Genomic DNA, 27,682 nt, shown 5'->3' with positions numbered 1-27,682 from the left:
GAGTGGCATTTATACCCTGCTTGGTGTTTTCTTTTTGTTGGTGTGACCACTTTGGGCGATAGATGCAGATGTATGCGTATCACTGCATGGATTGGTGAAATCGACAGTACGGATTCTTTAGAAATCCAGAGACTTGTGTTTGACCACACGCTGAATTGAACGTGAAGTTAATTTATGCGTAGCTTAAAGCTTAAAGCTTAGAGGAAAAGCAAAATGCAAACAGCAAATGTAAAAGCTTAAAGGAGCCGAGTGAGTGTGACGGACGAAAGCCCTCCTTAGGCCTTCCATTCCCAGGTGCGGCTCAAGCAACAACTGCATAGCTTAAAAGCAGCAAGATCTCCGACGCCCAGATGAAAGTCACTGCATGCAATAAGCTACGAGTCCTTCTCAAGCGAGAGACCTTACAGACTATATTAACCGCGAGGTGACAGGAATCCAGCCGTATGACTTTGCTTCACGAGAATGCACCCGTTCTCCGCAACCCCCTTTTCTTCACCTCATGAAGCCAGCCGCATGATATTTGTTAGAACGCCATCCCCTGCACGAGCAGATATCTCGGTGTTACATTGCCAGTATCTTTCAGTCGGGGAAGTGCGATAATTAAATTCCCATTTGGCTCAGGTTGTTGTCTAGGTACAATAGTCAGTAAATGCAATCAAAGCAAATATAGACATGGTACGCTAATGAACAATTGCACCTTGTATTCCTTTACTCCAGCTTTCCAACCAACACGACGATACATGCTCCAATACTTACACTGAAGCCATAGCTACGGAAGGGTAAAGAGAAGTGGAATAAGCTCCATACCGATCAGAATCCTGAACCAGGCTTCGAGGTCGGCGATTATGTCAGCGGAACCCACACCGACCTGGAAGTCAGTGACCAGAGTCACGTGCTCTCGCCCCGTTACCAACAAAAGAGGGCATCAGAACCCACTATTCCCTATCACCTTCGACCAGATGTACCTGGACCCAGCAGCATCAGGCCGCGTCTTACTGCCACCAGTTCTGAGAACTTTGGTGAGGGCTCTCAATTTGGGGTGTTTGCACGTTCTAGCAGTACCTTTAGAACTACGGCGTCGGGCGACGCGGCGTTGCCCGATCCACTCGGCCTGGTTCTAATATACTCCCTGCCAAATCCTCTATTCGATCTAATTTTCGTTCACGGTCTAGGAGGCTCGTCAAAGCGGACTTGGTCGTGGGAACGAGACACTGAAAACTTCTGGCCGCCATGGCTCACCGAGGACAAAGATCTCTCTGGAGCGAGGATCTTTACATTTGGTTATAATTCGAACTTTACCGGGCAGTATACCAATCTCAACTTGCTCGACTTTGCAAAAGATTTGCTTATTAGGATGAAAACATATTCCGGCGATTTGCAGTTTAGTAATGAAAGGCCTCCAGCTGTTGGTGAGGTTAGTTGCTCCGAAGACCAACGTGGTGTTTTATTCCTGACACTTAGAAGCTTCCAACCATTTTTGTCGTACATTCGATGGGAGGTTTAGTGGTTAAAAAGGTACTGTTAGGTATCTTCTATTTAACTTATTGCAGTCCCGCTAAGATTGATAGGCTTATATATTGGGCAGATCTGACCCACAGTATGCCGAAATGATCGCTCAGATCAAAGCCATCGTCTTTTTGGCCACTCCTCATCGAGGGTCTGACTATGCTCAAACACTTCAGAACATCCTCAAGGTGACGCCGGGACTAAGCAGCAAACAGTATGTTTCCGAGCTGGAGAAGAACTCGGGCACGTTGCAAGATATCAATGAACAATTTCGAACGGTTTGTGGTGACCTCACGCTGGTGTCATTCCAAGAGTCGCAAAAGACAAAGATTGGCAAGATGAAGACAATGGTATGCAGGTGCAAGCACAACAGTCCTGCTTTGTAAGCTAATGTTGCAGATTGTTGACAAAGACTCGGCCAAATTGGGCTATCCCGACGAAATATCAGCTTCGTTGGATGCTGATCACCACGGAGTGGCAAAGTTCAAGAACGTCCTGGATTCAAACTATGTGAATGTTAGAAACGTTCTGAAATGGGTCATAGGCGAAGTGGTAAAAAATGGTAAAACTTCATCCAGCGCGTTATGCAAACGGGATAAAAACTAATCGGAAACTGCAGCATCTTTTGTGTCACGGGAATTACAAAATAGGTTCACGCCGGCCACTAAGCCCACCCCCAAACTGATCACTGCAGAGTTCCTGCTGGATATCCTTGGAATTCCCGAGAACTTCGATGAAGACTTTCAGTATCTGTCAGGTAGGATTGCGCATGGATCATGCAGCTGGATACTACAACGCTCTGCGGTTCGGAGCTGGATCGAGCACGACACAGAGTCTCCTAAGCTACTATGGATTTGTGGAAACGCAGGATCTGGAAAGTCAATCCTAGCAAGCTACCTTATCGATCAGGCACAGAACAGCAGCCACAATGGAACATGTCAATACCATTTCTTCTTATATGGCGACAAGTTAAAGCGGTCACTATCTTACGTACTTTGTAGCATTGCTCTTCAGGTAGCGCTCGCCCACGAGTCTTTCGCGGCAAGACTGAAGGAGTTCCAAGAGGCTGCCGGCATGAACATCAAAGAACAAAAAGCGTCAATAATATGGGAAAAGATCTTCGAGGGCATCATGTTCCGAATGACCTTCCCAGGACCTCTCAACTGGGTTTTCGATGGGTTGGATGAAGCAGAGAGCCCCTTAGAACTGATCAAATATCTCTCCAAAGCCAAGTCGAGCACTCGTATCAACATTTTACTCATCAGCCGACCACGGAGAGACCTTGCGAACCACATAAGCCAGTACTTTCCGGCTACTCAACCAGAATTGCTCAGAGCAGAAGATACGCTTTCGGATATCCGGGACTTTGTTCGTGCGAGCATCCGAAGAATCTTGCCGGGTACGGACGAAGCGCGAGCTGAAGTTGCCGAAGAGGTTATTTGCAGGTCATCCGGATCGTTCCTATGGGTTCAGTTGGCGCTCTCTAGCATCGAGAAGAATTGGGTGCTAAAAGACGATATCAAAGCTGCAATTAATGAAATTCCTGAAGGAATGGAGCCTTTGTATCGCGGAATCATCGAAAGTATTGCCAAGCAAAACCAAAGATCAGTGGATATTGCGCGCCACATCCTATTTTGGGCTGCATGTTGCTATAGACCCCTGGATATTTCAGAGCTCGAGGTTGCTCTCAAGCCAGAATTTGACGGATTTACGAACTTGGAGATTGCAATCGAAGAGATCTGTGGCCAATTTGTAGTAATCAATAGATCCAAAGTCAATTTGATTCATCATACTGCACGTCAATTTCTACTCTTAAAGACCGCAAATCTACCGATCAGTCTTGACGAGAACCATTCACATAGTCATATCGCAACAGTCTGTATTGACTTCTTGTCCGACTCCACAAAGTGGCGACGAGTTTTCTCTGGCCTGCACAATATGACCCGAGCTGGTCGTGCGTTTGCTGATGCTGCCATCTTTGACTGCCATCCATTCCTATTGTATGCATTGTCTTACTGGGCATACCACGTAAGCTTGGGGTTGGTGGAGTCGGACGAGCTTCTTATGAAGGTTCTAGCTTTCCTCGAAAATCACTGTCTCCTGTGGATTCATGGCGTGGCTCTAACAGAGCGTCTTCAAATCCTGATCAAGGCCGCACAGAATCTGAAGACTTACATCAAACGGAGAGCACAAGATTTCTCCAAAAGAACATTGAAGAACTTTTCGTTAAATCGCGACGCCGAGTTGCTTCAATGGGCGAACGACTTAATCCGCGTGGTTGGCCGCTTTGGCAATAATCTCGCGGAACACCCTGCCTCTATTCACAACAACGTCATTCCATTCTGCCCTCTCGACTCTATCATGAGCCGCACCTTCTTACACCAGATTAAGTCTAACTTTGTTGTTACCGGCCTCACGTCAAATGATTGGAGTGACTGCCTCGCCAAAATCTCCACTGGCGAAGAACAAACAGCTGTCCATATCCTCTGCAAAGACACATTCTTTCTAACTCTTGTCGGCATAGATGGTACCGTGATAATCTGGTATGCAAATACATGTCAAGAGGCACGAAGATTCAGCCATGGCGAGTATGTTACTATTATAGCGAGCAGTCGAACGTCAAACTTGGTCGCTACTTCAGGAATTGATTATATCCGAGTCTGGGACATCACCACTGGACTTGAGGTAAATTGCATGACGAAAGACTCTCACCACCATACGAGAGCGATGGCATTCAGTCCCAACGATGATGAGCTACTCGTTGCTTTTGATGACTGCGTCGTGCAGTGTATTGATTTGGCGAGCGACAAGGAGAAATGGCAATTCCTGGCAAAGGAGCCGGGGGCGAACGATCATAACTGTATTCGGAGTGCGTCTTTTAGTCCCGATCTTACGCGGATTGCCCTCATCTTTCGTGGTCGGCCTGTTGTCGTGTGGACGATCCAGCCTGGTCGCGGAAAGTCTGGGCATTATCGTGATCAGTACATTCCCCCAATGAAATGTATACTTGCGGAGGATAAAATGCGGACAATGGCTCAAGGCGATGCGTGGGATCCTCCTGAAATTGCAATATGGCATCCGGTCACGGGCCACCTACTAGTTCTATACGAAGACACCCGAATTGTTGCGTACAATCTCTCAGACGTCGAGCAAGAGCAAATTAATCATACGGGCGCAAGGGCGATGGTACTCAGCTTAGACGGCAATCTTCTCCTAACAAGTGACGTACAAGGCACCTTAAGCGTTTGGACGGTGCCGGAATACCAACTTTCATATCAAGTGAAGTACGATGAGCTGGTTACGGGGTTGGCTTTCTCCCCTGATTCCACTCGATTCTACGACATCCGTGGGGAATTTTGCCACGTATGGGAACCTGACGCTCTCATCAAAGCTAGTGAAATTGAACAGATAGAGCGTTCGAGTTGCGATTCAAACAATGGCGATACCATCACTACAGATCCAGTGCTCTCCAACGACGATACTTCTCAAGTGCCTATAACATCCCTAGTTTTTGACCGTAGCGGTGACTACTACTGCTGCGGAAAGGAAGACGGATCAGTCACAATATTCACCGTCCCCGAGGGCGAAAAATCCCGCAAAGTCACCAACCACTCTACTTCTGTCTCTATCATATATATTGGTTGGTCGACATCATCCAAATACCTCGTTTCGGCCGACGATTCCGGCCGCGTAATTGCAAAACGATTGGAGCCTCCAACAGCTACAAGGAACCGCTGGGCGGTTTTCCCGGTTTTCGACGTACGCATGGAAAATGCAGAAGCGGTGGAGCTCTGCTTGTTCCATCCCAAAGATCTGTACCTACTGATAGTCACTCCGACACAGGCATATATCATGAATCTCAACCCCAAGAAAAGTACCGAGGTTTGTCGCCAAAGAATCGCTCCAGGAAGTGTATGGATAAATCATCCCGTCGACGTCGGCCTTCTGTTAAGAATCGATGCTGGAACGGAACAAGCGTATCATTGGAAAACGCTTGAACCATGTGAACCTACTCCACAGTCTAATCCGCAGCGTTCGGGGGGTCGGGCTATTTCTATCGCTCATACAGTTCAAACACGCGACTTTCTCTTATTGGAAACCCTAGTTCGCGATGAGTTTAGAGCACGAGATCATCGGCAACTGCAAACGCGGGAGGTCGTCATCATAGAGCTTTCAAGGATATCAAGTGGAATACCCGGAGAGCACCGTGTGGTTGTAGAAGGCTTGTCAAAGCACGTTAACCGTCTTATTGGAGAGGTAGACGATCGTGTCGTATTCCTTGATCACCACTTTTGGTTGTGCACGTGGGAGATCGAAGCCACGTATACCGGACACAAGAAACATTTCTTTCTGCCAAGGGACTGGATCAGTCCCCAGTCTCTCCGACAGATTGCGCTGCATGAGCATGGTATTGTGCTCATCCCGAAGAATGGAGAGGTGGCGGTCGTAAAAGCAAGTTGGATTGGTGGGTTTCCTATGCAGAATCCGTTCTCGAGGGGATGAGTTCTTTATAAAAGTAATGTATATTTTATTTATTTGCTTTTTTTTTCTAGATATACATAGCACTAAGGCTATATAGAGTAGAGAGATATTAATAACCAGGCCGCTTCAATAAACTCTTCTTAGAGGCCTCAAGGCTGAAGCTACCTCTAAACTCGAAGAAATCTTTGGATTGTCAGATGATTACTAAGATAAAAGTAAAACTGTTGGTTTGTATATGACATAGTCATTTATTAGACTTTTCATTTACAGATCTCATCAAATTCAAACCCCCAACCTCATTCCTCCTGGACACCAAAACATATAAACACGCAACTCCTACTATGGACATGTGCCTCTATAAGGATTCCTTACAGCAGATACATGGTGCGTGGAAGATTTCAACATGTCAGCAGGTTGAACATATAGTTCACCACAAAAAAATCTGCGTCGTTACCTTGCCTTTTCAACTTTAGGAGTGCAAATATCGGGTTTCATTACTTTTAGTGATTTCGAATTCGTGTTGCTGCCGAATTTTTGATTGTCACCGAATTTGAAATTTATAGGGTAGCAAATAGACATATGCGACAAACGTACTCGTGAAAAACATTAATATAATCCCTGCTTCCATGGAATTCAGTTCGTTGAACTAATGTAATTCGGCGTTCTGGAAGCCTAAGCGGCAGAATGAAAGCTATTGTTGCTTCTAGTTATGTGATTTCCCCTTCCAAGTAGGTATCTCGTCTTATATGAAGTGTTGTACTATTCGAAATTCCCGCAGTCGAAGCCAAGTCAGAAACAGCGACATCAGAATGTAGGCAAGTGATTCCCTATTTATTCTTCTCAATGGCTATCTTGCTTGTAGTTTGTTGGATTCCTGGACTGCCTTGGCTCTGATATCTCAAAATCACTTATACACCATCTTGCACGACTTATAGCCGACTCGATGTATCCAAAGTTATCGCAACATCGGACTTGTCGTGTGCTCATACTCGGTTTGATGCTTGATCTCAACTAGATGGCGTTCATCCTCCACCTGGCCATGGGAATCACCCGTCCTCCACTTCCCAAAAAATCCTTAATCCCTCACTCCCCCCTCTTTCTCTCCATCCCCGCCATACTCTCCGCCCTCGTCGCCCCCGCCCCCCTCATCTCCAACTGCCTAATCTTCTTCTCAATCCCATGTCTCTTAGTCAACAACTCGATCCTCTGTTGCTCCAGCAATTTAATCTTTTCCGCTGGCGTAGCTTCGAGTCTTTCTTTCATGATCTACATCAATTAGCAATTCCCCGCAACAAATATAGCAAGAGGACTTGACATACCTTCTTCTCCTCGCTCTGAATCTTAAGGCCAGCGCCATACCACGCGCCCATAGCCGTCACAGAAGCAATCGCGCCCGTCCAGACGATGCGACGAATCTTCAGCTGCAAGGCTCGGGTTGCTTGAGCTGACATATTGGAGCTTCTCAGCTAATTTTTCGGGATTCCATCGCGTTCATGAATGCGATTGAAGCGTCGATGTTGATGTCGCGACGAAACCAAGCACTGACGTCGTCGCAAATAATTGCACCCCTGTTTCGAGTCCAAGCCGAGGTTCAACCACGAATACCTCAACACCAGAATTCCTTCCATAGCTTATCCGCCTTTCTCTCTCTCAAATCCCTCGATTTCTTCTGATCTTCCTCCCTAACCCTTCCTAATACAGGTGCACTTTGACTTCTAACCCTCCTTCTAACCGTCGCCTCATAACTCCACGTCGAAAGCTCAGTAGAATCCGACGCCATACTATCGCTTGACCCACGACGCGTTAGGCGAGCCATGAAAGGAGACATGGTCTGATGTATTATACTGAGTAAGCGCTGTGCGTGGTCTGACGTATTTGCTCGAGATAAAGTAGAAGTGATATAAAAGTACTTGTACAAAGGTACACTGGAATTTAATCTCTTTTGAACAAAAACAAAGTCTTCATGTTGTCTTGCACCTAGACGCTATCATCCACCAAACTAACCACCCGCGGTACCATCTCCGCACCCGCAAGTTTCACCCACGAGATCAAACACCATCTAGCCAAGCCGAAACTCTGTATGATCCACGATCTCAGTGCGCGTCTATTCCTTCCTAATCAACCAAATTCTGAAACTCGAGCTTTGACAATCCGGAGGGCTTGAGCGGGGAGACCAGAAAAAATATACTTACCCCGCCATGTCGACACCGAGAGTTTTTGTCATCAGACACGGCGAGACGGAATGGAGTCTGAATGGGAGACATACGGGCACGACGGAGCTGCCGCTGACGGAGAACGGGGAGAAGAGGATTAAAGCGACGGGGAGGGCGTTGGTGGGGGATGATCGGTTGATTGTTCCTAGGAAGTTGGCGCATATGTATTTCTCCCCTCACCTCCCGCTTCATCCCAATACCTCAGTCCTCACAATTCTAACAAACATGCGAATAGCTTCGTCTCCCCCCGCCACCGCGCCCAAAAAACCCTCGAACTCCTCAACCTAGGCTGTTCCTCCAAATACCCCTGGTCCGACCACTCCACGGCCCCAGACGACATCCGCACGCACGCCTCGATCCAAATCACAGACGACATCCGCGAATGGGACTACGGCGCCTACGAGGGCATCACGTCGCCTGAGATCCAGCGCCAGCGCAAAGCCGAGGGCTTACCACCATGGGATATCTGGCGGGATGGCTGTCCTGAGGGGGAGAGTCCCGAGGACGTAACGGCGCGGTTGGATCGGCTTATTGAGACGATTAGGAGGGAGTATCATGGGCCGTGTCTTGCGGGGAAGGGGGAGAAGGATAAGGGGGATGTGCTGGTTGTGGCACATGGACATATATTGAGGGCTTTTGCGATGAGGTGGGTAGGCAAGACGTTGCGGGATGGACCGACGTTTCTTTTGGAGGCCGGGGGTGTTGGGACGTTGAGCTATGAGCATAAGAATGTGGAGGAGCCGGCTATTTTGCTGGGAGGCGCGTTTATGGTTGATGTGGTTGAGAATGCGGAGAGGGATCAGGAGAAGGAGAAAGAGAAGGAGGGGAAATAGGGCGAGTGAGGTGTTATGGGGTGAGGATTGGTTGGTGTATATTGGAGATGAAGTAGTGTCAATAAATTAGGGGTAATATGTATTGTTCAAACGGATCTGCGATTCCGTTTGCTGAAGACGAAGGACGAGGACTATCGCCATGTCTCAATGAAGAAACGCATCAGTAGGCTTTCAACAGACCTATCCCCAAGAATTCGAGCGCAAGTCAATATCCAGATAACGCTAGCCAAAAACAAGGTACGATACCAATTCCAGCACTACGCGAAGCTCGGCAATCATCCGTAAGCTCACCAAACCTACATCTTCACATTTTCTCTCCGTTCTAAATCCATCAGCCCCAGAGCACCGAAACTCAACTTCACCAGCTCCTTACTTCACAACTGACAGCCAGTTCGTCTAACCACGCCAATGGCCAACCTTTTTCACCTTCCATCAATAACGCCTATACCTCATACCACTTCAACTCCAACAATCACAACTGCTCCACCAGTTTTCCTCTTTACTCTTTCCCAATCAAAGGTCTCACATCATACTAAATCCAATGATAAAACCCTAAAACATCCAGTATCAATATACACCATCACTATATGCCCATGTTAAGATTGTGTAATTTGCGCGTCTGCTACCTTCCTTAGATCTGATAGCCTTTTCTGAAGCTCCCTCTCCGGAATAGAACCCATAATCCCCCGTACACGTTAGAAACGTGATAGGCTATTGTCTGGCCATTGAGTTGATTGTGAATAAACACCACGTGAGAAGTGTTGTAAAGATATTTCTAAAATGGCTGGTATATTCGCAAGACTATCAATCAACTGACAAACCAAATCTACGCCTCTCGCTTTACACCAATCTCTAATCCCCCCTCACAGTAATCTCACTAGCCCTCAACTCATCAAAACTCTCCTCACTACTCTTCGTACTCAACGTCCCATGTCCCTTCCCTACCACACCTCTAACAACAACACCACCACCCTTCGCATCCTCCCTCATAATCTCCACCTCTTCAAGCGGTAACCGTGGTCCATCGCCCATAACCGTCCGTCGATGCCAATCACCCACAAACATACCTTCCGGATCAAGGTTATCACGGATCTCACGCCAATTGACCAGGTCGTCGCCGTACATTTCTTCAATCTCGTGACCGAGAGTTTCGAAGTTCTTGGCCCAGTGAGGACGACCGCCGAGTTCTTTCATGAGGTACTCGAAGCCTTGGTAGTAGCGGTGTCGACATGGTGGGTCGGAGTTATATGGGCGGTAGAGAGTGGCATTTAGATAGAGAGTTGGTCCCCTTGACTCGGTCTGGTCGAGGAAAGGTCGGGGATCTTTGAGGGTGGAGGTATCGGTCACGCGTACTTCTACTGGTGCGTGAACGTAAAGACCATCTGCGCTAAATGGGATCCCGTGAGGAAGATAGTCTGGATCTGAAGGTGAAAGATGGTTGAGCCATGAACTCAGCCGTCGCAGTGCTTCCGGGCCTTTATCAAGCGGTATAGCCCATTCATTGACGAACTGGCTGTACATACAATCCATGAGAAGTGCTTTTCCAGATGGCTGAACAGCCGAGCTGACTAGGCCGTTTGTGAAACGAAATTGCATGCCAAAAACGAACCATTCAATCCAAGGAAGGATTCGTGGAAGGTATTGAGACGCGCCCAGGAGATTGTGGTAGACCTGGTAAGCTAACCACTTTTCGTAGAACTTCTTCACAAATGATCGTTTTGGATCGCGTTGTGGCTCCTCCGTCTTTTCTGCTGACCAAACAACTCCTCGTCGCGTATATGGATACCACCATACGCGGACGAATTCGCTCTGTTTCCATAACTCTTTATCCCAAGATTCGAACAGAGAATGGTCTCTATCTATCACTTGTTTCCAAGCCAAAGTAAAAGCGGGGACTGCGTGGAAAGTAACCTCAGTCACCACACCAAGGGCCCCCAGACTGAGAAGTGCTGCGCGGAACAGGTCGACGTTTTCCTCCCTAGAACAACTCTCTGTCTTTCCATTTGCCAGTGTGATCTTGAGACTCGAGATACTGCTAGAGAGCGTACCATGGCGCAGTGTGCTACCATGCGTACCAGTACTGATAGCCCCTGCGATACTCTGCTCGTTTATGCTTCCCAGATTTGGCATTGCCAGGCCAATTTTATCCAACTCGTCTGAAAGCGCATACAACCGTATTCCACTTTGCATCCGCACCGCGCCAGTTTCCTTGTTCACATCGATTATCTTGTCATAGTTATCCAAGTTCATAAGCCATGACGAGGTTGTTGTTATAGAAGATGGAGAGTGGCCACATCCTACAGTCGTAATGCGACGTCTGCACCGACGCGCGAGGTTGATCGCTTTCTCGATCTCTGGGAGGCTTTGAGGCTGGATGTAAAGTTCAGGATGGCTGTGAAAGGTACGCGCCCATGTTGACTGTGTGTGGTTCGATGCGGTGCGAAAGGGGACGGTGTCGTTGTCGGAGAACTTCTCGAGTTCGGCGGCGACTGCGGGGTCCATGATATCTTGATTCTATCGCGGGGTCAATGAGATTGATGAGTGTGTGTGTACTTGGAGTGAAGGTTACAACATAGTCGGGATATCGAGAATAAAAGTTAATTATGAGGTTAGTCTGTTCGCGCTCCTGCTTTGTTTACAAGAGGTTTAGAGTTACATGGTGGAAGAAGTCATGCCATCATGGTCGATTTTAAGTTGTCGTGTCGTGGAGGCGCGATTTATTGCTGCAAGGAACCCGACCCGAGTCTCCGTCAAGCCATTCCGATGCTTCACCGCCAATCCAAATCGTTCCAATTCGCAACAAAAATCTTGGAAAGTCAGGATTTTAGCGGCCTTTGAGTGGAGTTCAATTATTACAGTGTCCATCTCATGCACAAGCAACCCGTAATGCATAGAACCCCGACGGACGTTCTAGATTGATGCGTACCTACCTGGGTAGGTAGTATCGATAAATGTGACCTCGGGAGACGGCTGTTATTTTGACATTTTTACAGTAATACGGATGTACAATACGTGCACAATGTTTCTGTAATGAGGCATCTGATTCACCAGAACCCACACATGTATTTCCATGATGCCGAATGTATGGTTGATGTGACCTTAGCTGCTAGCTGCCATGAATTCTCCTTGGGTTTCAGACATTGAGCAGGCAGTGAGCACCGTCACCACTAGGTCTACCTGTAATAATCTCAACAGAGTGCAGATGTCCTTCTTCGTTCGTGTGCTAGATGTCCTTCACAGAGCTGGTGGACTTAGCTTATTCGAGCGCATGAAGTGTATACATCTAGACTGCCATTGCTAACCCGGTACGTAAAAAGCTCTTGACTAATGTGGATTTCCAGCTGGCGATAATACTGCAGATTCCGGGTTCGTTGCCACATCAGCGATCCTGTTTGCGCTGCAAAATGTCGAAAGGCTGAATCCGATAAGTGATCGCATCTGATCCGCACTCTCGATACTGAACTTGATCCGTGAATGTTGCGTCTCCTAAACCGAGCTTAAGTTTCGTAAGGTCTTCCGATCAAGCATCCTGCAAGACAGTGGCGCTCACGATCTTAACCTCAACCTTCGGTCTGTCCTCAGCCCCCGTCTCCACGTTTTGCATCCTCTTCAAGACGTCCAACCCACTCTTCACCCTTCCAAATATAGTGTGTTTATCGTCTAGCCACGGCGTGGGTGCCAGGGTGATAAAAAATTGGCTGCCATTCGTATTTGGTCCGCTGTTTGCCATGCTCAAGATTCCAGCTCCAGTATGCCTCAAGCGCGGTAGCTCAGGCCTTTTGAGTTCGATTTCATCTTCGAATTTCCCGCCCCAAAACGAATTGCCGCCACGGCCGGTGCCTGTAGGATCGCCTGTTTGTACCATGAAGTTTGGAATTATTCGATGGAAGATGTTGTCGTCGTAGGCCCCGCTGGCGGCCAATTTGGAGAAGTTTTCACATGTCTAGGTAAAGAATTAGCATGGCGAGTAGACGGCATGATCTGTTTTGCGTACCTTGGGAGCGTGGTCGTTGTAAAGCTCAACTACGAAACTACCCTTCCTACAATCAGTAATCGCATGAAGAGACGTTCGAAGGAAAACTTACCATTGAGGTTTGGAAAGCTACATTTGTCGCCATTTCTGACCGACTGTAGAACTCAATAAGCTTGATACGTTTTAAAGTGAGCGTTGTAGGCACAGTTATCGGAGTTACAGCTGTTAAAAGTTCAGATATGTCGCTTTCGCGATCTTTGAACTGGTACCTGCCAAGACTCTAGGGCTGAGGTCCACAATTAACCAACCGCTGTCGTTGTTCTCTACATGTACTACCTCCACGTCACCTGTTTCGACACGTATTGTCTTTTTCCTCATCTTCAACAGATTTTCAAGAGGCATTTCTTTACCTAGGGGGCAATCGTTCGGCCAAGCATATCCTTGTATTCAACGGATATGTTGATAATTTGAAGCAAACGACACCTCTACTCAAACTTAAGTCGCTCACTTGAGCATTATTTATGGACAACCTATGGGGCATTTTTGAAGGCGATAGCCCATTGCTACAATCTTTTGGCAAATATGGATACAAAATTTACGATGACTTCGACCTGATTCAAATGCACTTTCATCTCATCGCTGCCGCTCTATTCCCAATCTTCATCGGCGCTCATTCTTCTCTTAGGCGGCCACCTTCTGCGACAAAGGGGACTAAAGATGCAGCTGAGCAAGCGGACGAGGATGATGATATCGCACAGGAACCGACTGTTGAAGGCCTTACACCTTCTGATGCGATTCTGTTCCCAATTCTCGCTGGTGTAACACTAGCAGGGTTGTATTTTATCATCAAGTGGCTAGAGGATCCAGCGATATTGAACAAGATTCTGACTTGGTATTTCTCGATTCTGGGAGTGTTTGGGGTTGGAAAGTTGCTTGCGGACTCATTCAATGTTATCACCACGTTCGTCTTTCCAAGTGTCTGGTCGACCCAGACTGAAAAATACGAGTTTGATTCAGCAGCCCAGAAACAAGTCAAAGTGGAGTCAAATGGGCCAGGTCACAGTAGTCATGTCGATAAGTCGAATCCATTACCAGGTGTCTTATCAAAACTACCATTGCCGCAAGCTATGAGGAAGACACTATGGAGTCTCCGGGCATTGTTAAGAAATCACTGGATATTTCGTGCACATGTCCATGGCATCTTCTCGGCAAAGACGAAGACTACATTGAATGATGTGGTTGGTATGATGTTAGGTTTGGCAGCTGTGCTTGTATACAACTTCAATGGAAAGGCATGGTGGTTGACGAATCTTATGGGATTTGCATTTTCCTATGGCACGCTGCAACTGCTTTCACCAACAACTTTCTGGACCGGCTCCATTGTTCTAGCTGGACTTTTTGTTTATGACATCGTCATGGTTTTCTATACTCCCCTCATGGTCACTGTGGCTACTTCTCTAGAGGTACCTATCAAGCTCGTCTTCCCGGGGCCAAAGAGAGGATCTATGCTTGGGCTAGGTGATGTAGTACTTCCAGGGATTATGATGGCGTTAGCCCTACGATTCGATCTATACCTTTACTACCTCCGCCAAAACAAATCATCAGCGGCTACACCTGGCCAGAAATCGAAAGCTCCAGTCTATGTCCAGTCTACTGGAGTCTGGGGCGAACGATTTTGGACGTCGTCTGCATCAAACGCACCCAAGACAATCGCCGACGGAGGACGCTTCCCTAAAATCTACTTCACTGCGAGTGTTATCGGTTATTGCGTGGGCATGATAGCTACGCTGGTCGTATTGCGGGTTTTCAACCACGCCCAGCCTGCTTTACTTTATCTTGTACCTGGAGTGCTGGTTTCCTTGTGGGGTACTGCTGCTGTGAGAGGCGAGATCAATTTGATGTGGGGTTATACTGAGGATGGAAGTATAGACGTAGAGACAACCGATGCTGATGAGAAGAAAGAAAAGACGACCAAAGGTCAGGCGAAGGATGGTGCTGGTACGGAGTCGTCGAAGGCCGAGGCAGAGAAGGAAAGTGCCAGCAAGAAAATCAAGGCAAAGGAGAAGGATGGCGAACACGCACATCATGTTTTTCTTTTCTCCTTGTCTGAGCCGAAGTCAAGGAAGGCTTCGGATTTAGAGACGCTCGAGTCGTGAGGATGAGATGCACACCTTTTATTAATGGCGAACATGGAGTGGATCTGGAATTCAACATATGAAATGCTGAAATCCAGATAAGCAAAAATCTCGTCGATTTATTGTAGAAAATGACCACAATGTGCTAACTGAGTTGGCGCATCTTATGCCCGCTCATCGTCGTTCAACCCGCTTAATTCACCTCGAAATTCCTCACTCGTCACCCTCCCTCCCAACACCTTACCCCCCTTCTCCATTCACCATTCTTCATCCCATTGCCTTAGCCCTTCTCCACTACCCACCTAGATGTTCTTTATATATTTGGAACACAAATATAGAGCTCAGCCAATCACAATCCATACTGGTGTATCGGTAACATTTCCGCCTCTCATCCCAGAGTGTGCGCGGTAGCGCAGGGTTCGACTCCCTGGTATGGAATCTAATTCCGGGATTGTTTTTTTGCTTCCTAAAGCTTTTGCAGGAAACTAGTAAGATTTAGTGTTTTTTTGTAAGAAAGAGGACTGGGTTTGGGAATACTTTAGGGGTTTGCAAGTATTTTCCGTGACTTTCTTGCAATTTATCTTAGCTTTTGTTATAAAACTAGTTGGAAGAAATTTTTGTACTAAGCTAGTAGATTTTGTACACAGTAGGCCATAATTTTCTTGGTTTCGACTACCGATTTTGTAGGTTTTATAACTTTTTACTACAGAATTTTCTCTATTTATTAAAACCCAGTTCATGTTCGGGAAAGATGCATCACGGGGTTTCGAAAAGGTACTATACCTTTAAGTAGTGTACGAGTGCTGCTCAAAAAGATGTTTACCCAAATTCTTCAAGGGATCCTGTCAGTCTTACGCATTTGGGGAGGGCTGTTTCCCCGCCGGTAAACGAAGGATAATGTGCCACAATATCATCGTGTAATCATCTATTCTGTACTTGTAACAGTATTCATCTAATGCATCATTCATTCCTTTTGTCATTCCCCTGCTCAATAACGCCCAAGCATGCCCTTCTAGCCGACTGTGCGAGGTTGAATACCTTCTTGTAGTTACAGTATTAATACCCGATTTTCACGATCCAAACGCGGCCGTTGGGTACTGCCTCTTCTTCTTTCCAGCTGCACCACTTCTCGAACTACTGCGGGAGCTGGCTGTGCTTCCTGCATGACTGGGTGGTTTCAAAAGAGGGTTTCGTACTACATCTTCTGGAAGATCATTCCACTCTCGATCTGGACCTTTGTCTTGGAACGATCGTACCGTAGCTGGACCGCTCGGTCTTGAGGGAGCATTCTCCTTGCTGCCTCCTTCGTTCGTCGGGGGGCTTTGCAAAGCAGGGGAAATGGGCGCTGAAATCTTTACATTCCCGGCTTGCTGCAATGGAGCAAGCGATTTGAGATGGTCGCTTGCTAATACTTTTCGGCGGAATATCCACGCCGTGTCTGGCTTCAACTTCCTGTAATATCCATGTAACACTCCCAAATCTCTCGCAAATCCATTGTTGGTGTACCACTCTGCCGCTTCGGTGTTTTCCGACCAGACATGTGCATATAACTCTGCTACTCGCAGATCCGGATGTTCGACGTTTGTAGAAGCTGCAGATGCGATTACGTCTTCTAACACGGCAGCTGCAAGCCCTTTGCCTCTGTATGGCGACAGAAGCGCTAAAGACTGTATATATAAATCATAGCTCCCCGGCACATATTTCGGATTCGAGGGGGTAAAATCTGATGCAGGCGTCGGATCCAGACGACAGACGATTCCGCCAACTACTTTGGCCTCTGCCGGATTAGCAGGGTCGGTCCATGTTATAACTCTTGAGAAGCTTGGATTAGGGCTTGGAGCTAAAATACTATGATAGAAGCTGTCTGGGTAGTTTATTGGGAGGAGAAGAGAGTTGATACGGCGGAGTGGTTGGATATGGGCTTCTTGTATGCGAGAAATTGCTGCTTGTGGTGGAAGTGTCGCTTTTGGAGTTGCTTTTGGTAGAACATTTTGGTTTGGAGGTTGAGCGTATATGATTCCTGACCTTGGAGGCGTGGGAATGATGTTCGGCGTTCTGTTTGCTGATATTGGAGGAGTTGGTGGGGCAGTGTAACTGGGTGATCGTGGTTGAAAGAATGACCGAATAGAGGGTTGAGACCGGCCCTGGGATGGCGGGGAGTTTGTGTTGTTTCCGTCCATTGTTTTGGTCGAATTTGTTGTAATGCGCTTTTATTTCCAGTAAACGTCCTGAGTGATGGGTCATAAGAGAAAGCTGCTCATCTCGGACCTTGACATATCGACTCCTAACAATAATTTTGTTGTTGATGCGGACATTTACCCTGGCCAGAATTCGTTACCATTTACTGACGCGATGTGAGGTCCCAAAATAGCTTACCGCTTTGAACCCTCCACCAAACCTTAATTTATTCTGCCGCGCTAACAGGCCTCATCAGTTAACGTCAATCCACATTGGAGCTCGGTTTCAGGACGACGGTTTGTCCTCCTCAAGGGTTCCAACCTGCCTGCTTAAAGCAAGATAATTATACCTTCACATTGTCATTTCGATTATATATAACGTATTGGACTATTGCCCCCATGGTCACCCTTCGTCTTCAATTATTTCGTCCTCCTCCAGCTCGTTGCTGAGTGTATTGCAACCGTTACTTTACCGAATTGCAGCCTTCTACACATAAGCAAACCCAACATGTCGAACAGCGACACCTTTCCACAAACTGGCATTATTGTTCCCCGGGAAGACTCTCAAACCGATAATATGGGTGATTTGGTAAATTTAAATCTCTTTCACCCTTTCTTCCATTGAGATTATTGTTCAGGGAGGAGCTCTGCTGACCTTCTCCTCAATAGGCACATTCAATCTTGGACGATATTGTTTACAATATAATCCACGATCTCGTCCTAAATACCCATCGAGAAGAGAAGATGGCCAAAAGTATGACTGCTGCCATTCTCGTCGAGCAAAAAGCTGCGCAAACGGCGCCACCCTCGGACGATTCGAATCCGGCTGCTCCAGAGGTGCAACATCGTGTTGCGTTGGACTCCGCCATATACGAAAATGGGAAAGTTTATCTTGTTGGAAACCCGCTGCAAACAACCAAAGAGACAATATGTCCGAAATGTCATTTACCCCGTCTTTTATACCCGAGCGATGGAGTTGGGGCGAGGAAACCGGAGCCGGGGGTGGAATATTGCAAGAAGCGCCCATACATTGAGAAACCATATCACGACATCTACGGACAAACGTTTCAAATGGAAGGCCCAGGGCGAGGGAAGAAGAAGAAGGATATGGTCAATCCGTTATTACAATCTGCGAAGGAAAACACCCCCAATGGCAGCCAAGACTCGCCCAACCCGTCGCCCCCACCTGGTGAGGTACCGAAGCCGATCTCCTTTCCGCACGCCAAATGTCACAACTGCAGTCAGTTCCTCCCAATAAAGCGGATGAACAATCATATGATAAAGTGTATTGGAGGTGGCGGACGAGACTCCTCACGAGCGGCTTTGCTGAAAATTCAAAATGGGAGTGGGACAGGCAGTCAGAATGGGAACACGCCACCTGGGAGCCGCACTGGGACTCCAGCACCGCTTTCACAGCCCAATGCAAAAGGTAAAACCAGCCCGAATAAGAGAGACGCTGGAGACGATTTCGATTCCGATTCCTCGCCACAAAAGAAGAAGAAATTACTCAAGAAGAGTATCGCGACAAAGCTGAAAGCTCCAAAAATGGCCAAGTCAGGTTCACAAATGTCGAGTTCGAATTTAAGCTTTGAGCAGAAAGCTCCTGCTACAGATGATGAGGACGATGATGGTGGCGATGACGATAACGATGCAGACTTCGGAACTGTGTTGGTCGAGCCAAAGAAGAAGGTCATCAAACCTATAACAAAGAAGACGAAAGATTCGCTTGGGCTGGAGCGTAAAAAGAAGTGGTTACACGGAAAAGGAGGACAGAAACCTTCATTACTACCGCCATCAGATCCCCCGGATTCGACGAGTAGTGTCAAATTAAAAATCAAAAACAGCAGCTCCAGTCTCAACGGAGAGAGGACCAAGGTTTTACCGCCAAAGAGCCTAGTAAATGGAAGCTCGAAGCCTCACCCGTCACCCAGTATCAATGGGAAAACAGCCCCTGGGGTCCTCCGGGCAGACTCTGAATCTAGCCAGACCTTGAGTTCTCCTAATTAATTTCACGGAGGTGTTAGCATCATTGCACCGCACAAATCTAGGCAAGCATTATTTTGGGGAGTTCTTGTAAGCATTAACATCAGAGAGATATGAATCGACGCATGATTCTTGTATGCATTATTTTGGCGTCGGAATTTCCCTCTTGATGGGGGGCTGGACATCGGCGCTTTTTGGGAATTGGTATGGAATATGAGTGGGTTTGATGGACCTGTGGCTTTTGTATCATTGTATATATGGAATATATTTCTTCATTTTTGTGTTATATATATCGATTGCGCGGCCTCCTGGGCGCGAGTTCTTTGATGGCTGACACCATTGGGTCGAACTGCCGCAAAACGTTTTACATAATGAAGCACTTTCCTAAAACAGTGACCGAGATGCTGGGTACATGATCGCGTACAACCCCAGGCCTATCATTAGGGCCGCTGATTTCTCATCATACCAAATTTGACTGACACATTTCCTACCGATGTGGAAGTCTGCAGAGACGTTTATCATTTACCTGCGCTCTGTGGTGGGATTGGACTTAGATCGTTACACCTTAATCTTAGATGGTTTGTACTAGTATTTGGGAAACTGTATACTAAGCTCAATTGATCGTTCAGTAATCTCACAAAAATGTAGACAAATCCCAAATAAATAGACATTACAACAAACGTTTATTATAGTGTATAGACTAGCATCCGTGAGCCAAGACAATGTGTGGAAACAGCTTTGTTATTATCATTTAGCTGTTATTCTTGTGAACAGTCCCCTTATTCCTCTTTGGGGCACGACGCCCGATTTCTGAAGGGTTGACGTAAAAACATTTTATATTTGTAGCTTTGCCTTCCAGGAGCTGTTTGCTGTCGAGTCTTGAGCTGTCACCGAAACTTAATTTGGGGGGAATACTTTTACGAGTAAACTTTGAGGGAGAAGAGGTGTGTTTGCAAATGGGATTCTTGAGAGAAATTGGTGGATATCTGGAGCTGTGTTGGGAATAGTACGATCCATGGAAACAACAGAGGTCAATGAACTGTTCGTGGTCTTCGTTGGATGTAATTTCTAAAAGTTTTGTGATTGTTTATGTAAATGATGGGTGGCTTCAACTGGAAGGCAGGTTAGACATAAGGCGAGCTTTTTAAATTTGTTCTCCAGGTTTGAAAATTCACAACTGGGAGAAACCAGACAGCATTCCTTATAGCCGCTCGTGAGAGGCTTAAAAGATAGGTAGAGGACCTGGTTGATTTGATACACGCTATTCAGAGCCAAATGAGACTAGAACAATTATCACAATGGATGTCTTGCGAGGAGTTGTACTTAATCTTACACCTCAAATGCTATTCTACCCGAATTCATAATTTATCTGCTTAAGTGTATGCAGGAAAATACTAAAGTTAAGATCTCAGCTGTTAAAAAACCCTCGAACTTAATCAGAATACGTAAAACGAATTGTAAATTCTAGTAATAAAAAGAACTAAAGCAGTTGGTATAGGATCACAGATCTGACTGTGAAGTAGGACAAGCCGAAGAGAAAATCTGATATCATAATATAAAGTGTATGTGTATATTGTTTATATCTCGAAAGGTTAAAGAAATACCAAAAGCCTATCTCAGTCGGTATAAACCAATAAATCTTCTAGATTATGAACTTATCTCTGTATATCTGTTGATCAATAGTGCATGCACTAATCCCATTTCCCTGCGGCTATGTCTTTACGTCAGGTTTTTGAGCAGGGAGTAGCTTTTATGGTTGTGTTACAACCTCATTTTCACTATTAAGATCCGTATAAATATTACTGAATATTGGCTTTTGACAAATAGGCAAAGCTTGAATTCTGTACCGCGGTATATTCCAACGGGTCGGACGTTCTATAAGTAGGATTTGCCACAATTCTCCTTCTCTCTTTTTCAAAGACGAAAACTAGACGCCGCCCAGCTGATGCTTCTGGAGGATGAATTACATGGATATTAATTCTAGATTGACCACACTTCTTCAATCCAGAGATATAAAGTTTTTGATTATTAAGAAACAATTAATGTTTGTTTTTCCAGTTTCTGATTCATTCTTTAGGAGAAGTTTGCTGCCGATTCCTAAATTACTACCGAAACCACTTTTTTGAGTTCTATATTGTATTAGTTCAACAAAATAAAGACATCAGATTATATCGTTTTAGCAAATATCCGTAGTGTGAGAGTGGAGTAACAACTGTATTATTGTAATGAGAGTGAGAATAGCAAACTTAGATGGAGACACATTTTAGCGGGATTTCAATCCACTGCCTAGTGACAAGCCGTTGAGAGATCAATCTAGAAAATATTTATGCCTTATTTGTACAGAATTTCATGACGTGGTATTTGGATTATAATCCTTCTTCGGGAGCACAACTGCAACTGTTTGTTCTGTTATTGCATATTGAAATCCGTGAAGTAGCATTTGTTTAAATTTGATTTAACTAATTAGTAGGCATATTTGAAGAAAAATAGCTCTCTCGCCAGTCTTCAATACTTATAAACCCTCCTATATTCACTACCTTAAGTTAGGATTGTGGAAAAACAAGAGTTTTGCTCTTGTTTCTTTCAATTACACTATCCAAAAATTACACAATGCGGAAAATTTTGGGAACCATGAATTTAGCTTTTAGTTAATTTTGCTCATAGTAAGCAGAAAGGAAACAGGCAGATTTAAATTCGGCAGTAAAATGGATATTCCTCTACGATAAGAATTGTGCAGATATAGCGATGTTCATTGCTTGAAACTTTCCTTTTTTAATGACAAATCCGCTGTGTCAGATACACTAATCTCAATTTCAATTCATGAAGTTCATCAAAATTTTGAACATCTAGCAAGGCTCAATCCTCAACCTACTTAAGGGTCATATTATGAATCGAATCCTTGCTGCCGATTTTTGATTCACTACCGAAACGGGTTTGATGAAAGCCAAGTCTTGGTTATACTTTCGAGGGACTTTGGCGTTTCTCTCAGAAGATCCAGTGATCTGCAAAATTGTGGTCTAGGTGGTCAGTAACTATCCTTCGTTTCATATGACTAGACTACATTCCTGACCAAGATTCTCCATCAAGCTTTGAAAGAACACAATGACAGAGTGAATTATGGCTCTTGTGTGAGTTATATAACCGACATAGACCTTCCAGAATAGGGTTCATGGAGAAAGTCAGAACAGAATGGCTGCGGAAAACTAGAGATTGAATTCCATCGTCAGATTATAGTAATGACTTCTCGACAGAAAAGGTAGGCTTGCGTGTTCCTCGGCTATTTTACAATCATTGGTCTTTGGATTCGGACTGGGAAAGAGGTTATGTTGGAACTTACACTTTTGCAAGTAATGTACAATCAACAGATTTCTCGCTCAAAATAGCTTGTACCGAAGTTTGTATGTAAGAATTGCAATTCCTTATATTAGTGGCTATTTAACGTTGAGTAGACATTTGAACATACCGTTCTTGTGGAAATCAAAGCAAAGCTTACAAAATCCAGATCCTTCTGTGAAATTATACGTATCATGAAGACAATCATTCACTAAGAATGCGCCGTCAGGTTTTCTATAAAATCAAACTGACCTACAGTAAAACCAAAATAACAATTATGGGGCTATCAAGATGGTAATGCAATACTTGTGACTACGAAGCTTTTTCCAACGTAACAATCGATTTATTAAGCATTATCCCACAATACTCCTCTTGAACCCAAGCGCGATTACTTGAAGAACTACTCTGAAAAAGTACGGACTTTTGTCTGCTTTGCTGTCGATTTCTAGATCACTGCCGAAATCCCGCCTTTCAAGATCAACCTAAATCCCGACAAGAAGGGACGTGTACATATTAAACTTGCAAAGTTAATTAGTGAGAGTGATAAGCAAATGTTCTACTTCTTCAACGATCCTCGGAGCTAAAAAGACCTGACTTTGCATAGCTTCTTTTTTGGTGGCAAATCGCGTTGCAGGAAAGTCGACCTCATGATTTGAATTTAAGATCTCAAGAAAGAGTTGCTGTCAAACCTGTTCTAAGTGGATGCGCTTTGTATAGTCCGGGTTTTGGTTTGGTGTGTCTCACTTTATTGTTTACAAGTGGTAAAATCTCTAATTCGCGACGTTCTATACAATGCTACTACCATTTACGCCCACGCCCTCTGAACGCCCGCTAAACACATAATTTCCCAAATATACAACCCAAACTTTACACAATACGAACCTTGACATCACTACTAAGCACTAATATTATCAGGTAACTTCCAAGCCACCAAATCCTCTCTCATATCAAACTCATCAACCTCCTTCGCCTTCCTCATCCCACTCCCCACCTGTCCTCTTTCATTCAAATGGCTCCCACTTCCACTACTCTCACTACTCGTTTGTCCATCAACTTGTCGTCCAAGATGCGCCATCGTGTCCTGACTATGACTGTGTTTATGTCTTCGCAGCGTCTTCAAACTACTTTTCTTCCGGATCGTGTTGCTGCTTTTGGTGCTTGATCCGGAAGGGGAACGGTGATGTCTTCGATGATGGCGATCTTCATCAGAATGTTGTTCGTGAGACGAGCTTTGTGTGTGTGTGCTCAGTCGAGGAGTTGAGGGTGGTAGATGTGTTGGGTTCTTGGATGGGGTGTAGGTGTCTTTCCAGCCGTTTCCGCCGTTGAATATGTCTTCTATACATTGATCCGCGCTGAGTTCGTCTGCTTGCGAAGCCCATGAGGCGGCGAGCGCGCGACGGTACATGTCTTGTAATTCGCCCTGGTCCCGGGATTTGGATATACTGGGCATATCTGTGCCTTTAATTCATGTTAGTAAATATCTGGTAAGAGAGAGCAGGCAGGGTACCTACGAAGATCGTCAGGTTCGCCCTCTCCAGCCATTATTCCCGCAATTCCTCCAAAGACAGCAGCAGTCCTCAAAGGTGGCGCAACAAAATTTCTCTCTCCATCAAGTTGTTTCATGCAAATTCCAATCCGCAACGTGCTATTGATCTTACTCTCCTGCATCAAATACCTCCGCACAACACCCTCATCTTCCTGCCCCGCTACACCCATCTCCGATTCCTCCACATATTCCGCGAGATTCAAGCTCAGAGTCCCTAATGTAGCTCGTTCCACCTTTGTGCCAATGTTATGAAAGTCCTGGACGATTTCAAGATGTATTATGCATTCGGTGAGATTGTTGTTCTTATCGATGGTGAGGCGTACAGGAAGAGTTTTTGTGTAGTCCCAGACTACCTTGTGTTCTAGGATTGGGGATTTCGTTGTTCGTCCGCGATGCTCGGCAGATGTGGAGGCCGGGAGATGCCATTTTACGAAGGAGTTGCCGGTTACGAGCGGGACGTTGTTGAGATCGAAGATCTGGACTGGTCAATATAATACGTGATCGCGATGATGGAGGCATACTCTTAGAGTGAAGTCAAATTTGGGCTGCGAGCGTATCAGTGTATCCGCAAGGAGGCGCATATAAAATCGGGAGCTCGAGCAAGCATACCTTCCTGGCTTTCGAGACTAGAAGATTGGAAAGCATTGTTAGTTTTGAGCATTGCCAAGTGGGTTGTGAAGGTGAATCTTACTAAGAGGGTTTAAAGCATCCATTTCCCTAGTGTATATTCAGTTGGTAGGACATGAGGCAGTCACGAACTAAATGTCTCATTGTTTGTTTCCCAAAGGAATGTTCGGATGACGTTGGAACACCCCTGCACCTGATGAATCCCTGCTGTCGATTCCGGCCCGCAATTTTATGGGGCGCGATCTCTCCCCTTTTCCTTCGCGAAATCTTGAATAGTTTCGCGTGCGGAACATGTCATGGACGTCTCTGGAGATGAGATTGCTGATGCAGTCTTAACACAGTTTGATAGCTGGGAGAAGAAGAGGAAGCCCATGAACAGGGCTGACAACGTGAAGGAATGGGTACCACTGAGTGGAATAGTTTTGCACGGTTTGTGTGTCTTTATCCGCCAAAAATTATGTTTCTAATTGTGAGAACAGATGCAAAGACTGGCACTTTAAAATGTGTTGCTGCAGCGTAAGAGCTCTCAAGTATTTGACGATGAAGATGAGCTGAATCATTTGTCGAAGAACAGGCATGAAATGTCTGCCGCAAAAGCTCATTCCGCGAGCGCAGGGTGTTACTCTTCACGATTGGCATGCAGAGATTTTTGCTATCCGCTCTTTCAATAGATTTATTCTTGAAGAGTGTCAGGTATTAGTTACTTCGGATAAAAAGTCTTCGGAGTACGTCCGTCGACGAGATGAGTTGGAGAAATCCGAAACTCATGCTCAACCCTTTGCGCTCAATGATGGAGTGAACATCTACATGTACTGCTCAGAAGCTCCTTGTATGTAGCCGCAATGTAAATGGAGCAATGCTGACAATGTATAGGCGGAGACGCAAGTATGGAACTCACGATGGCAGCTCAAGAAGATGCAACACCTTGGGCCAAAGCTGAATCATCATTGACTGAGAAGCCTATTCTTCATGGTCGAGGATATTTCTCCAATCTCGGTGTCACTCGTCGCAAACCTTCACGACCCGATGCACCACCTACACTCTCCAAATCTTGTACCGACAAGATAGCTCTCAAGCAAAGCACTTCGCTGCTCTCGTCAATCACATCATTGATGGTGTCACCGGAAAATATCTACATCCATTCACTAGTATTACCTCATTCTCAGCTCTCGACGGTTGCAGTCGAACGAGCTTTCTCACCATCCGGGAGACTGAAAGAGCTTGACGGTAGAGAGTGGGACAGTGGCTATAGATTCAGTCCGTTCCGAGTTCTGGGCACCACTCGGGAATTCTCGTACTCCAGAAGACAAAATGATGCAAAGGAACTTGTGCCCTCCAACATCTCGTCGTTGTGGACGCCATATGGTGCCGAGACCATCATCGGCGGAACGATGCAGGGAAGAAAGCAGTTCGATGTTCGAGGAGCAAGCAAGGTTTGTAAGAGACGGTTGTGGAAGTTGGCTGCCGAGATTTCATCAGCAGCCGAGTCGACAGAATGGGGGACATATCTGCTCAAAGATAAATATCTCAACTTGAAGGATGGCGACATGTTGGCGCAGAGAAGGAAAGTCAAAGAAGATGTGAGGAAGGTGATGGGTGGATGGATTAGAAACGAAGGCGGCGAAGACTTTGCGCTTGATGGAGTTGAGTCATAAACATCATTGATTTTGGTTTCCTAAAACATTTCGATTGAACTTTTCACTTGAATCAAATCGCACAACGCGATTCCACAGTTTGCGACCCTCACCAATGCTTCTCCGAAATCTCAACCTCATTGACATCCACACCCTCCATAAACCACCTCTCCTGATCAGAAATCTTCACATCATTCCCACTCATCATCCTCTTCCTCATCCTCCCATCCTCCGCAAAAGTCCAATCCTCAAGTCCATAGGTCCTCCACCATTGGCCATTCGCATCATACCATTCATACCAGAACTGCACTGCAATCTACTAAAATCAGCCAGTTTCAGATCCCATTTCTCCACATAAGTCACCTTATTATCAGTAAAAGCAAACAATTCCTTCCTCAACCGATACCCATTCTCCACCTCCCACTTCTTGGTCAAAAACTCCACAAGTTCATCCGTCCCTTTGCAAAAGGTATCACGGTTGCGCCAGATGCTGTCAGGCGTATACGCGAATTTTATGATGTGTGGATTCTTGGTGTTCCAGGCATCTTGTGCGGATTTGACTTTTATTTGGGCGGTTTCGTGCGTAAATGGGGGGAGCGGGCCGCGGGGGGTAGTGAAATCTGCCATTTTGAAGAATGGATCCCGATTTTCTTAAATGATTGTTTGGAGGATTTTTTCTCGATTTGTAGGGGAGTTTTATGTGTAAACTGAAACCTCGGTGCTGTATATGGTTTAGTAAGTGTATGGCTGACTCGTCAGTCTTTTAATTGTATACCTAGGTAGGTAGTCGTTTGGTTAGTAATCACACTACGTTCTTGCGGATCGCATCCGCAAAGTTGGCTAGGGTCATGGTACAGGCTTGAATATATCTGGAAAGACGAATTTTCGGGATTTGCTTTGCAAAAACAAGACAGGAAAGTTGATGAACAGAAAACTACGTCACATTCAAACCCCGAAAGAAGCACTTGCTGATGATGACTGTTTGTGACTTAATAAAAACGGTTACTTGCCAGTTCAGTCCGTCAAGTAGCCTTCTTAAGCGATGAAAAGAATTGCAATGATCTGTGACACAGAATACTAATTCATTTAAGAATGATTTTGTTGAAATTCGGAACCTGACAGCCGCCTCGGCCGGGTCCGACTCCAAAACCACAGGGCTCTAGGGGGAAATATTCGCAATAGTCACCAAAAGATCGGAATTGATACCCCTTTGAGATAGCAATGTAAGAAAAGTACGTAC

The 27,682-nt window shown here is 45.7% G+C and overlaps 11 protein-coding genes across 11 annotated transcripts; 5 read left to right on the top strand and 6 right to left on the bottom strand.

Moving 5' to 3' along the window:
- Positions 1-213: 213 nt before the first annotated feature.
- Positions 214-6,009, top strand: GLAREA_02374 (WD40 repeat-like protein; the record flags this gene model as incomplete). Its single annotated transcript, XM_008087460.1, has 6 exons — positions 214-228; positions 770-1,414; positions 1,465-1,515; positions 1,569-1,856; positions 1,906-2,068; positions 2,126-6,009. The coding sequence occupies 6 exons, from the start codon at positions 214-216 to the stop codon at positions 6,007-6,009; spliced, it is 5,046 nt and encodes a 1,681-aa protein (XP_008085651.1).
- A 1,062-nt stretch (positions 6,010-7,071) lies between these two features.
- Positions 7,072-7,439, bottom strand: GLAREA_02373 (uncharacterized protein; the record flags this gene model as incomplete). The annotated part of the gene is made up of 2 exons (XM_008087459.1): positions 7,072-7,254; positions 7,308-7,439. The coding sequence occupies 2 exons, from the start codon at positions 7,437-7,439 to the stop codon at positions 7,072-7,074; spliced, it is 315 nt and encodes a 104-aa protein (XP_008085650.1).
- Positions 7,440-8,186: 747 nt separating this feature from the next.
- On the top strand, positions 8,187-9,034 carry GLAREA_02372 (Phosphoglycerate mutase-like protein; the record flags this gene model as incomplete). Its single annotated transcript, XM_008087458.1, has 2 exons — positions 8,187-8,365; positions 8,437-9,034. 2 exons carry the CDS (start codon positions 8,187-8,189, stop codon positions 9,032-9,034), a joined length of 777 nt encoding a protein of 258 aa, XP_008085649.1.
- Positions 9,035-9,886: 852 nt separating this feature from the next.
- On the bottom strand, positions 9,887-11,536 carry GLAREA_02371 (FAD-binding protein; the record flags this gene model as incomplete). The annotated part of the gene is made up of 1 exon (XM_008087457.1): positions 9,887-11,536. The coding sequence occupies one exon, from the start codon at positions 11,534-11,536 to the stop codon at positions 9,887-9,889; it is 1,650 nt and encodes a 549-aa protein (XP_008085648.1).
- Positions 11,537-12,554: 1,018 nt separating this feature from the next.
- GLAREA_02370 (Cyclophilin-like protein) lies at positions 12,555-13,152 on the bottom strand (the record flags this gene model as incomplete). The annotated part of the gene is made up of 3 exons (XM_008087456.1): positions 12,555-12,977; positions 13,029-13,070; positions 13,120-13,152. 3 exons carry the CDS (start codon positions 13,150-13,152, stop codon positions 12,555-12,557), a joined length of 498 nt encoding a protein of 165 aa, XP_008085647.1.
- A 376-nt stretch (positions 13,153-13,528) lies between these two features.
- Positions 13,529-15,163, top strand: GLAREA_02369 (uncharacterized protein; the record flags this gene model as incomplete). The annotated part of the gene is made up of 1 exon (XM_008087455.1): positions 13,529-15,163. The coding sequence occupies one exon, from the start codon at positions 13,529-13,531 to the stop codon at positions 15,161-15,163; it is 1,635 nt and encodes a 544-aa protein (XP_008085646.1).
- Positions 15,164-16,212: 1,049 nt separating this feature from the next.
- Positions 16,213-17,322, bottom strand: GLAREA_02368 (Acyl-CoA N-acyltransferases (Nat); the record flags this gene model as incomplete). The annotated part of the gene is made up of 1 exon (XM_008087454.1): positions 16,213-17,322. The coding sequence occupies one exon, from the start codon at positions 17,320-17,322 to the stop codon at positions 16,213-16,215; it is 1,110 nt and encodes a 369-aa protein (XP_008085645.1).
- Positions 17,323-17,827: 505 nt separating this feature from the next.
- GLAREA_02367 (uncharacterized protein) lies at positions 17,828-19,326 on the top strand (the record flags this gene model as incomplete). The annotated part of the gene is made up of 2 exons (XM_008087453.1): positions 17,828-17,908; positions 17,989-19,326. 2 exons carry the CDS (start codon positions 17,828-17,830, stop codon positions 19,324-19,326), a joined length of 1,419 nt encoding a protein of 472 aa, XP_008085644.1.
- Positions 19,327-23,530: 4,204 nt separating this feature from the next.
- On the bottom strand, positions 23,531-24,826 carry GLAREA_02366 (uncharacterized protein; the record flags this gene model as incomplete). Its single annotated transcript, XM_008087452.1, has 4 exons — positions 23,531-24,093; positions 24,147-24,657; positions 24,703-24,726; positions 24,791-24,826. 4 exons carry the CDS (start codon positions 24,824-24,826, stop codon positions 23,531-23,533), a joined length of 1,134 nt encoding a protein of 377 aa, XP_008085643.1.
- Positions 24,827-25,104: 278 nt separating this feature from the next.
- On the top strand, positions 25,105-26,463 carry GLAREA_02365 (adenosine-deaminase-containing protein; the record flags this gene model as incomplete). The annotated part of the gene is made up of 4 exons (XM_008087451.1): positions 25,105-25,237; positions 25,288-25,324; positions 25,378-25,637; positions 25,682-26,463. 4 exons carry the CDS (start codon positions 25,105-25,107, stop codon positions 26,461-26,463), a joined length of 1,212 nt encoding a protein of 403 aa, XP_008085642.1.
- Positions 26,464-26,551: 88 nt separating this feature from the next.
- Positions 26,552-27,069, bottom strand: GLAREA_02364 (NTF2-like protein; the record flags this gene model as incomplete). The annotated part of the gene is made up of 2 exons (XM_008087450.1): positions 26,552-26,758; positions 26,806-27,069. 2 exons carry the CDS (start codon positions 27,067-27,069, stop codon positions 26,552-26,554), a joined length of 471 nt encoding a protein of 156 aa, XP_008085641.1.
- Positions 27,070-27,682: the final 613 nt, after the last annotated feature.

The sequence above is a fragment of the Glarea lozoyensis genome (genome assembly GCF_000409485.1).
Source record: "Glarea lozoyensis ATCC 20868 chromosome Unknown GLAREA6, whole genome shotgun sequence".
In the NCBI taxonomy this organism is placed as follows: Eukaryota; Fungi; Ascomycota; class Leotiomycetes; order Helotiales; family Helotiaceae; genus Glarea; species Glarea lozoyensis.
The sequence above is the reverse complement of the archived record's forward strand: the minus strand, read 5'-3'. Positions and strand labels throughout refer to the sequence as shown.